The sequence below is a fragment of the Saccostrea cucullata genome, unplaced genomic scaffold (assembly GCF_032062105.1).
Source record: "Saccostrea cucullata isolate Sc308-1 unplaced genomic scaffold, CSIRO_AGI_Scuc_v1 ctg133, whole genome shotgun sequence".
NCBI lineage: Eukaryota > Metazoa > Mollusca > Bivalvia > Ostreida > Ostreidae > Saccostrea > Saccostrea cuccullata.
In genome coordinates this window covers 315123-326509 of record NW_026935574.1, presented here as the reverse complement: position 1 = coordinate 326509, position 11387 = coordinate 315123, and the positions used below count along the sequence as shown (strand labels likewise).

The window sequence follows — 11387 nt, the reverse complement described above, 5'->3', positions numbered from 1 at the left end:
ATTTTACGCATGCTCTCTATTGAAGATTATCAGTTCCGGGGAAAATGCCGTTGCCGATTCAACCAGGATTTTTACAGGTTATTCACTGTTTTATGTCTATTCAGACGATTGCAGAAAATAAATTATCACCGAATCAATATATGTGCTATGTAATAGATGCATTTTAAAAGCATGTGCGACTTTAAGATGCTGTCATTTAAACTTTTTCTCAGATTTGACAAGCCGAAGATGGCGGAATAAAATGTTGTTCATCACTTTCTTGTAAGAATTGAATGGTAGAAACATACTGATACTGGGGAATTTTATTGTAACAGATATAACATGACTTTTCCTACCGGTAATAATTTAATATGAAAGTGAAAAATAGTGATTCACTGACGATAAGTATTGCCACCCGAATTTCCTCCAAAATATATAAACATTTTCCCCATTGTCGGTGGTTAGACCATTAGAGAAAGAGTGCAGATAATTATTCAGTTTAAATTTAGATTGGGCTCGCCAAACTGCACGTGCCATTTGCAAGTATAGACACTGATCTTACAAGACGTCATATGTATGTTGCATTACAAAATTGAAGTCTGACCATCCAAAATGTTTAATCTGCTATTAGATAGAATGTTTTATCGTTAAAATGACAAATGTCCTATTTTACATTTAATAATAGAATTCCTTCCGTGTATTCACAATGTTGCAAAATAAACATGGGTGTCTTGGGCAATAACTCGAACTCAGTGCATTTACTACAAGTACAAACAATCAAGAAAACTCCAAATTACACATGATGTGTAAATTTGAAGCGAGAAAAAAATCATTGAGAAAATTAGTAGGATTATGTTTTAGGTTTTAAAGGCATACGCAACCTCAAAGAGATTTGTTGTAATTAATACTTGATATCGCAATTACTTTACCTAGCAGAACTCTTTTGCGATGGAGGTAGGAAGTGTCTGTTGGATAGGGGCAAATGTGCTATTGAATAGAATGCAAGATCGACCATTGTAGAATTTATAAGTCAGGTAAGTTTAAAATCCTGGTGGAATACCTTGCTAAAGAATTGCTGAACCAGCCTAATCAATTTTTGAGAGGAGCTAATCCTAAAATGTTACATTTATAACGATATTTTTATGCCCCCCTTCGAAGAAGGGAGGGCATATTGCTTTGCTGCTGTCTGTCGGTCGGTCGGTCGGTATGTCGGTCTGTCGGTCCATTAATAAGTTTCCGTTCATTTTCTTCACAACCGTTGCACATACTGAAATGAAATTTGGTATACAGGTATATCAAATCAATATCTAGGTCAGGTTCTGTTTTGGGTTTGATTGCGCTATTTTTGACAGAGTTATGCCCCTTGGACTTAAAAAAAATCCAATTATTTGCAGTTTCCGTTCACTTTCTTTAATTGCACATACTGAAATGAAATTTAGTGCTTTTGGAAGTTCTGTTTTGGGTACGATCGCACCATTTTTGACAGAGTTATCAACTTATGCCCCTTGAACTTAGAAAAATTCCAATTATTTGCAGTTTCTGTTCATTTTCTTTGCAGAGGTTGCACATACTGAAATGAAATTTAGTATACAGATTAATCAGACGAATTCTGTTTTGGGTACGATTGCACCATTTTTGACAGAGTTATGCCCCTTTGGACTTTAAAAAATTCCAATTATCTGCAGTTTCCTTTCATTTTCTTCAGAGAGGTTGCACATACTGAAATGAAATTTAGTATACAGATTAATCAGATGAATATCTAGGCCAAGTTCTTTTTTGGGTATGATTGCACCATTTTTGACAGAGTTATGCCCCTCTGGACTTGGAAAAATTCTAGTTTTGGGGGGAGGGGGGCATAAGTGTTTTACAAACATCTCTTGTTATCTAAGCGGACTCTTCTCAATGAATTTTCATTGAAAATCATCATATTTTAAAACTGTTAATTTATAAAATATTCTTAACTTTCCTTATTTGACAATCTGCTATTTGGAGTTCAATCTTGGCAATACTTTGTACTTTCGGCATAAAATTGTTCAAATCATTCGATTGTCCCAACTGTAAACAATGTCATGTGCCCTGGAAATCTTGAGATTTAGAGCTTTCTTGACTTCCCTGCAAAAGAGCGATAGTAAGTTAGATAACTGCGGGTACTCGCGATATTCTGTATTTGGAAGTTACATTGTGAGTATATGGGAGGCATTCTAACTGTGGTGAGGGCTAGAACGTAGTTTGCGACAAGATGCATTTTTCAAAGGATTATGGGTCCACAGGTAACTGTGGAAAAATATCATTTGGTTTAATGTGCAGAGTTTGAAATTTCTATTCACCCAGGCATTGTTTTAAAAGCTCGTAATGATGAGCAGCACTATGGGCTGCTTGCTGCACTAGCTTTGTTACAAATTTGTATTTTTGATGAATAAAATATTTTTAACTAATTTAAAGGTTGGCATAGAGCCCATGCAGGTTGATGCTCAACCAGAAGAAAATGACAATGTGGAGGAGGATCGATATGTGGTGGAGAACACAACACTGGTATCTTCATACGTTCAGAATAACATGAACATATCTAAGTCAATGAAGTCTTCATTAATAACAAAAAGTAAAAATATAAAGAAAATGATTTAATCCTTTAGTCACAATAAGTGTAAATAAGTGATCTTTCTAATTATATCAACCTGTTTTTTTCTGTAGGACTTGGAACAGTATGCAGCCCAATACAGTGGTTTAGCAAAATTGAACAGACTCTTATTTATTGCTGATCACTGTCCAATGCTTAGAGTGGAGGCGCTAAGAATGGCTTTGGCATATGTCATGAACACTTACAACACAAGTTTGTATCAACAGATCCATCGTAAACTTCAGGAGGCAGTCACGTCGTTAGTACTTTCTTTGTGAATGATTGTTTGTAAAAGTTTTTTAATTAAGTATATGTTGTGACTGTTGTCTTATATGTGTTTTGCATTTTCAAGGAATATCAGTGTTCCTGAGTTTTGTTCATAGTTATTTTTGTTTGTGTGTTTAGGTCCTCCAGCCTTCCTGATGCTGTTGCAGGAGCCATTCACAACGTTCCAAATCTAGACACACAGTGGATAGAGACCACATCAAAAAAAGCCGCCCTCAAACTGGAAAAGCTGGACACAGACCTAAAAAACTATAAAAGTAACTCCATTAAAGAGAGTATAAGGTTAGTCAATTTTCAAATCATGATTCTCAGGTATGAAATTGGCCAAAGATACAAAAAGTGGTAGTTTATAATATGTGTTTGAAAATATCTAGCTTTATAAACATGTAATAAATTTTCAAATAATGACATTTCATGTGCCATAGTTTCTATTTATTGGGAATATTAACAAGAGTCAAAGCTAAAAGCTAAGATTAAACATAAGAATATCTTTGCAGACGAGGCCATGATGACCTGGGAGATCATTACTTAGATTATGGAGACCTAAGCAATGCACTGAAGTGCTACTCTAGAGCAAGGGATTACTGTACAAGTCCTAAACATGTGGTCAACATGTGTCTTAATGTCATAAAGGTAGTCCTTCATTAAAAGATGATTCCTGATATTTTGTAATAAGTTGTAAAAAGACGTATCCATGCTTTCAGATCTGTGTAGTAATCAGTTGTAGAACTTCTTGTTTATGATCTAGGACAAAAATACATGAAGTTCTCAATGAAAAAGATAACACCTACGTGTATATTGCTAAAAATGTACTGTAACTTTATAGTAGACTTTATAATTGAACAGGTTAGTGTATATTTACAAAATTGGTCACATGTCCAGAGTTACGTCAACAAAGCAGAAAGTACGCCAGAAATGACAGAGGTTTGTATACTTACATCACATTCATACTTTGTATTTAAATGTTTATCGTAAAGCACCTTTTGTGCTGGTTACAGTGTGCCAAATATGATATTTTCTATGAATGGTGATTGTAAAAATTCACTGCAAATTCAGAATGATCTTAATTAGTATGAACTTAGGTGCTTACATATAGAATGTTTAAGCGAAGAGAAGAAAAAAAACCCCATTAGAACAGGCTGTTTTAGACCTATTTTAGTAAATTATGATGCCAATTATGAAATGTGAGGCAACAAATTCGATCATTTAAATGGTCATAGATTGCCTCTTGCCACCTTTTACTGAATCAGAAAGTACTGTGAACTACATATGCACTTGATATCAAACACACTGGAATAGTAATGTTATATATTAGACTACCCAGTAATACTGTTTGAGTTCACAATGAAGTTTATTCTGTGAAATTCCCTGCTTCTTTCTGATGATCGCTGTACTTTTTTCAGCAGCATGGGAAGGATTCAGGACAGACTGTGATGACCAAGTTAAAGTGTGCTGCAGGATTAGCTGACCTAGCCACAAAGAAATACAAATCTGCTGCCAAATATTTCCTACAAGCAAACTTTGACTACTGTGACTTTCCAGAAGTAAGGCATTGTAGATAATTATGATGTTTATATCATTTATTTTGACATTAATCAGAAGAAGGGTAAAATAAAAGTTGATATATCTTCATTGACTTAGTTGAGAGGTACAATTTATCTTCTTTGATTGTAAATTAAGTCAAAGACTATTAAATTTTATCCAGTCATAAAACAAAGTTTTCATTTAAAAACCTACAAAAAAGTACAATGTGACTGACATACATGTATACAAATATAAATATTGATAATTTTGTGTTGTGGTTACATACAATTCTGTCTGTTTCAGCTGTTATCCCCCTGTAATGTTGCTACCTATGGTGCTCTCTGTGCTCTGGCATCATTTGATAGACAAGAACTACAGAAAAATGTTATATCTAGCAGGTAGGGATTTATCAATAGCTTAATGTAAAAATGTTATGTAAATGTACAGAGAAATCTTTTTGTGAATGATAAAAGTTATGGAAGCGAATACACTTCACAATATATGTATGTTACTTCAAGCTTCATTACAATATTCTTCATTCCTTTTCAGCTCCTTTAAATTATTCCTAGAATTAGAACCTCAGCTTCGAGACATAATCCACAAGTTTTATGAATCAAAGTATGCATCTTGTTTGAAACTTTTAGGAGAAATTAAGGTAAGACTTCACTTTATTCTTATTTATATTGAATCTGTTCTGAGAAATGAGGCATGTTCAAAAGCATTATTATGATGTCTTTTTTTAAGAAATGTCAAATATTTTGGGAATTGATGTGTTTCCTAGTTGGGATTTCCCCCTGACCTCTGACCTTTTTGTTTACAGGATAATCTACTACTGGATATGTATTTAGCTCCACATGTTAACGTCCTGTATACACAAATTAGAAATAGAGCATTATGTCAGGTGAGTAGATTACTTCTTAATTTGTACTTAACCCTTCATCTTACACTGAAAAGATGCTTTTATATGCATCATTAACAGAAAATTCATAGCTTAAATAACGTTTAATCTACTTGGGATGTAGAATTTCATCTTTTAAGTTGTATGTTGTAATAACCTCTGATGTTTCTTCAGACCCAATTCCATGCCAAATCTTTGTCTATGAACTGACATTCACAAATGTATGAAGCCTTGTTCTACAGTAAATACATTATAATAAAAGTGATATATTCACCTAAGAAGTAGTGACCAGCTGCTGTTTTGCTGATTTCAGTACTTTAGTCCATATTTATCGGCTGACATGAGGAAGATGGCTGAAGCGTTTAACACAACGGTCCCGGCTCTGGAGGACGAGATCATGCAGCTGATTCTGGACGGACAAATCAACGCCCGAATCGACTCCCACAACAAGGTCAGGGAACCAATTAATATTTAAGCCCTCATTATAAGTTTGTTATTATTATTATAATTTATTTGCACAATTCATCTGTGTGTGTCCTTGTTTGGACAATGTGATTACTTGTGATAAAGTGAATTTTGAAACAATAAAAGTCAACAATTTCAAGTTAATTAATATCATGACCTAGTAATTATTACCTTGGTGTTGGTTTTTAGATTTTATATGCAAAAGACACAGACCAGAGAAGCTCCACATTTGAGAAGTCATTTGCCATGGGCAAAGAGTATCAGCGACGCACGAAGGTACACTTTACATTTGCACAATCTTTAAAATGATAGATTCAGATAAGTTGTTCCAAGTTGTATTTATGTTTTTAAAAATGTTTATGTGCAATGTACATATGTATAAAAATATTAATCTTTACAAATATTTATTTCACAGGCTTTGATATTGAGATCTGCCATGCTACGAAATCAAATCCATGTAAAAGTAAGTGATAGTAGTTTTAACTATAAATGGTGATCAGCATTTTGTAGTATTTAATTCTGTTCAGAATCAGAAAAGATATTAGTTATGTAGACACTTAGAGGGGCAATACGGAAATATACATGGTCCTTGAAAAAATGCATATTGGGCAAGGCTTAAGATCAGCCAAACATGCATTTATTCAAGGACACCATGTATTCCTTTATTACACCTCAAAGTGTCTACAGAGGTTAGCCAGCATAACATAGTTAATACAGTATTCTTCTCAACCAATGAAATTTCAATATTTTTATCAGAGGCAGGATAAATATAATTATTATCTGTCTTATTTTAAATGAGCAAAATACAAGTGCTGGGATAAAAAAGGTGTTAGAATATTTTTTTTGCCAACTAATGCAGACTATTTTGAATAGCAGCAAGTTGAGAAAACTGTCTTTTCTGACCTCAGGTTTGTGCAGTATTACTTTGGTTAAGCCTAGTTTGATGAGAAGTTTTATATTTTGCAGAGTCCTCCCCGAGATGGAGGTCAGGGAGGGGAGATGTCCATCGCCCCAGGGACAGTTTCCTCAGCCCGGAACTGACCGTACAGCTAATGGCATCTATTTCTGTGATAAAGACCTCTCTCTGAGGAGATAGGGCGGGACAATGATAGACATCAAAGCCTGCCTGTAGTGTTGTATCCAATCCGATTCTCATCGGGAATCCAGAATGCCATCCTCGTTATTGATCAATCAGTGCTTGTTATTTAAGGACTGTGTTCAGAGAAGCTCCATTTTGATTCATGAAGTGCTATTAATTATCAGCAAACAAATTTGTTTTATGACATGAAATCATGTTTTGTGATATGAAGCTATTATGTGGTGAAGACACAAAACTTTCGTTTTATTATATGGGATTCTGTAAACTCAATATACAAACATTTGATTTTGGATTCTGAATACTTGTGCTTAAAATAGAAAAATACATGACCAAAATATACAGCATATAAAAATACGTAATACATGGTTATATGAATCAATTCCAAGTTATGCATTGTATTGTACAAGTTTTTTAATTAAAGGTTCAGTTTCCTTTTGGTAAACTGTCAATATTGATATTTTTGGGGGGTTTTGATGGGAAATAAGTTACATTTATATTTTATTTTTAATTTCCCTGCACAACGAGGTCTTTCTTATCCAATTTAAACATTGTCAAAAACACTTTTATTTTAGCTCGCAAAGTACATGGTTAATTTCAGACAAACTTCAGACCAATGATCATAAGTGTGGCTCCAATTTGGATTCATATGACCCAAACCAAATTAAAGTTTAAATTGTTGATGGTTTTCTTTAAGAGCACTTGTGATCAATTCAGGCCTTGACATTCAATATTTTAAAGGTGCTTAGACACATTTGAAGTTAATATTTTCTCAAATTTTCTGATTGATTTCAAAATATAATAAATATCTTATTTTATAGACACATCCTTGCTTTGTCACACATTTAAACTTTATCCATAATCTTTTAAAGTAGCAATTTTGTTTTGTATTGATGAAAAATATTAAAACCATAATCCAGAAGTTATAGAGTAGAAATGTAGAAAGCAAAATCCTCTCTCCTGAGTATTGTCAGTCTGTACTCATTGGTCTCTTCTCAGAGTTTAACAATTGAACTCACCTGGTGAAACTTGAAGATGGACAGAGCTTGGGCCTTGTTTACAAATACAGTTTACAATTCATGGGTGTATTCAATTTGTACACAGGTGAAGTGTGTACACAACTACACAACACTGAGAAAGGGCTGACAATACTTAAGTGAGAGGGTTTTGCTCTCACACAATTTTACTCTTAATTATCTGGATTATGAATGTAATATAATTCATTAATACATTATTCTTATTATACTTAATTCTAAAGAAATAAGGATAAATTAAAATTTGTGAAAGTGAAAGTGGAATGTGTTTATCAAATGCAATTGCAGATCAAATTAGTGGGTATTGTTTTTTTTTGGCAAAATACACGTCTCCCCTTCTTTACCAGCAATAACAAGTGCAATTTTACAATCAGGGCTAAAAAAAATAACAAGGCAGTGCATCTTTTATGTCTTTAAATCAAAAGGAACTTAAGTTACGATGTGGGCCTGGGGCCATAAAACTAAGACTAGCTCACTTTTGATCTCAGTCTCACTTTTACCAAAGGAATTAATAGTGGAAAAGTGAGACAGATCAAAAGTGAGCTTGTCTAAGTTTTATGGCCAGTTCTTGTTTTGATAATTTGACCTTGAATGAAGAAAGTGGTCAAGGTCAATTTGATGCAGTGCATTCAGTCTAAATGTTTTCTTTACTTGTTCTCAAGTTATGGTCAAATAATAATTTTTTTCTCTATTCGACCTTGAAGAAAGGGGTCAAAGTTCTGGTGCAGTGCATCTTGTTTCAATTTCTTTCTATATTACAAGTTTGAAGCCCTAATATCAAAGGGTACTCAAGCTATAGACTGAACTCTATTTTGATGTAAAAGTTTGACCTTGAGCTTACAAATATATCAAGGTCAAAAATTTTCGTGGCGTACACTTTGTCCCAAGGTCATCTATCTATGTTTCAAGTTTGAAGTCTTCAGGTCAATGTTACGGTCTGGACAAAATTTTGATGAAGAAGAAGAAAATCGACAAAAACAACGTCTCCCCTTGTTAAAATTCATTGACATCTGGAGGAGAAATGATTGGGGAAATGACAAGAGGCCCATGGGCCACATCGCTCACCTGAGAAGCTTTGACCATTCTGTTCTTTACCAGATTTCCCCCTTGTTATACATAATGCAACCCCACCCTACCCCTCTGATCATAATTTAGACATTTTGAAATCTACACTACCCCATGATCCTTCCATGGGCACATATGTTTCAGCTTTTTTGGCCCAGTGGTTCCTGAGAAGAAGATTTTCAAAGATTTTTCCTATATATTTCTAAGTAAAACTTTGATTCCCCTATAATGGCCCCGCCCTTCCCCTGGGGGTCATGATTCCTACAATAAAATCACTACCCCAGAATGCTTCCAAAAACAGTGGTTCTTGATTTTCAAAGATTTTTCCTATATATTTCTATATAGAACCCTTGTTTTAAATCTATTCATTGACATGCTTCCACATAAGTTTCAGCTTTTCTGGCCCAGTGGTTCTTGAGAAGAAGATTTTCATTTTTCCTATATATTTCTATGTAAAACTTTGATACCCCATTGTGGCCCCATCCTTCCCCCGGGGGTCATGATTCCTACAATTTAGAATTTACACTATCCCAGAATGCTTCCACATAAGCTTCACTTTTTCTGGCCCAGTGGTTCTTGAATTTTTCCTATGTATATCTACATAAAACTTTGTTCCCCATTGATTTTATTTAGAATCTACATTATACCAGGATGCTTCTACATAAGTTTCAGCTTTTCTGGCCCAGTGGTTCTTGAGAAGAAGATTTTCAAAGATTTTTCCTATATATTTCTATGTAAAATTTTGGTGGCCCCGCCCTTCCCCCGGGGGTCATGATTTGATTAATTTTTACGTTTCAAAATTTTTTTTCCTATATATTTCTATGTAAAACTTTGATTCCCCATTGTGGCCCCGCCCTTCCCCCGGGGGTCACAATTTAGAATCTACATTATACCAGGATGCTTCTACATAAGTTTCAGCTTTTCTGGCCCAGTGGTTCTTGAGAAGAAGATTTTCAAAAATTTTTCCTATATATTTCTATATAGAACTTTGCTTTGTTTAATTGATTTTTGGCCCCGATGATTTGAACAATGAACTCGGATGCTTCCAAATTTGCTAGTGGTTCTTGAAAATTTTTTATCTATTTTTCTCTTTTCTTGAGCAAAAAACAATTTAAATTCCCCTTTACCCAAGATGCTTTGTACCAAGTTTGGTATGTGAAAAAGTTTGCATTCAAATGGATGTAATAAAAAACCATAATATTTGTCAAAGTGTATGTGAATTTGCATTCAAATGGATGTAATGGTTTTTTACTTCGATACTACTTGTACCGATTATTTTCAAATTGAAAATTGTTTGTGATGGTTTCCCGATTTAAGTATTGATCTGAAAAGGACATATACTGTATGTTAGACATGAAGAAGTACTGGACTAACACTCGCCTAAATCCCCAAATTTTTCAACTAGGAAAGTCCTTCTATGAAAGTAGTATCGAAACCTTTGAACAAATTACTCCCAAAAAATAAATTATTTCTTCCTCCATTTTAATATTTTGTAACAATAACCTTTTCTTTAATACCATCATACCTTTTCTATTTTAATATGCATAGTATAAAAACAAAAAATATTGTATTAGCTGCATAATATGTGTGTTTAGTCAGAAAATAATAAAATTGCATGTATTTTGAGTATTAAAGGAAAAAACATGATGCAGAAAATATTTTTTATTCAATATCATGATAAATATATAATCACAGACACAATTTTTACTCCAGACATTCTCAGTGTATCATTGGATCAGCCTTGAATGTCTGTGACCTAGATTTAACAAGTTAACAGCAGGATTCCAGTCAACAGTAAACACCGATATCATCAGAAAAACTCTGTTAATGTGACATACAAGACCAATCATCATATACCGAAAAGTGCAGTATACAAAAATCAGCAGCTTATGTTTCATTGGTCAAAATCAGCAATAATCAATATCTCATATGTAAAAAGGTTTATAATTTTTTTTTTTTGAAAAAAAGACTTGTTCTTATGGTTGATGTCAATAGGTAAAATGTGAAACAGAAAAACTGTGACAATATTTGTATCTCACTCACTTGTTAAACATTTCTTCAATATTAAGCACCTATCAAATGGTTTAAACTAAGAATTTCAACATCAAGTCATTTCAAATCACAAAATTGGAAGCCCATTATAATGAGATAAAGAAGGAATGGTCTACAGTAGTCATGGTCCTGTTCCGTGAATTATACGACGTGGTTCCCGTTATTCATCCAGGTCAGCATCCAGCAGGTGCTTGAAGCTGTAGGGAGCAAACTTATAACCTTCCCCCATGTAGAATTTACTGTTGAACTCCACCCTGTTAAAGAAAGCATCAAAAACATGGAGTATTTATTAATGGTTACATGGTAAATAATAATAATCATAACTGTTTGTAGAATGATTTGTCTCTCAATACATAATTAGTTCTGACATAA

The 11387-nt window shown here is 33.8% G+C and overlaps 2 protein-coding genes across 5 annotated transcripts in view; one reads left to right on the top strand and one right to left on the bottom strand.

Annotated features, from left to right (window-relative positions):
* Positions 1-7324, top strand: LOC134243316 (COP9 signalosome complex subunit 1-like). Of its 2 annotated transcripts, none has more exons than XM_062725575.1 (14): positions 1-77; positions 2422-2511; positions 2671-2855; positions 3002-3163; positions 3379-3514; positions 3728-3805; positions 4288-4425; positions 4709-4803; positions 4955-5060; positions 5226-5306; positions 5617-5754; positions 5958-6044; positions 6184-6231; positions 6735-7324. In XM_062725575.1, the coding sequence occupies exons 1-14, from the start codon at positions 45-47 to the stop codon at positions 6807-6809; spliced, it is 1452 nt and encodes a 483-aa protein (XP_062581559.1). In that variant the 5' UTR covers positions 1-44; the 3' UTR covers positions 6810-7324. The 2 variants fall into 2 exon arrangements, with proteins under 2 accessions (XP_062581559.1, XP_062581558.1); XM_062725574.1 differs by having other exon boundaries at positions 4285-4425.
* A 3286-nt stretch (positions 7325-10610) lies between these two features.
* The window catches only part of LOC134243314 (V-type proton ATPase 116 kDa subunit a 1-like), a 33885-nt gene continuing 33108 nt past the window's right edge, over positions 10611-11387 (bottom strand). For all 3 annotated transcript variants that reach the window (XM_062725571.1, XM_062725570.1, XM_062725572.1), the window contains one exon: positions 10611-11269. In XM_062725571.1, coding sequence (XP_062581555.1) covers positions 11176-11269 — 94 coding nt within the window. In that variant the 3' untranslated portion in view covers positions 10611-11175. The remainder of the gene's footprint in view (positions 11270-11387) is intronic.

Bases quoted from the DNA above. Each gene is read 5' to 3' on its own strand.
- LOC134243316 (XM_062725574.1), top strand. From the start codon at position 45: ATGCCGTTGCCGATTCAACCAGGATTTTTACAG. The intron at 3,515-3,727 runs GTAGTCCTTCAT...ATAATTGAACAG, and splicing joins TGTGTCTTAATGTCATAAAG to GTTAGTGTATATTTACAAAA. The intron at 3,806-4,284 runs GTTTGTATACTT...TACTTTTTTCAG, and splicing joins GTACGCCAGAAATGACAGAG to CAGCATGGGAAGGATTCAGG.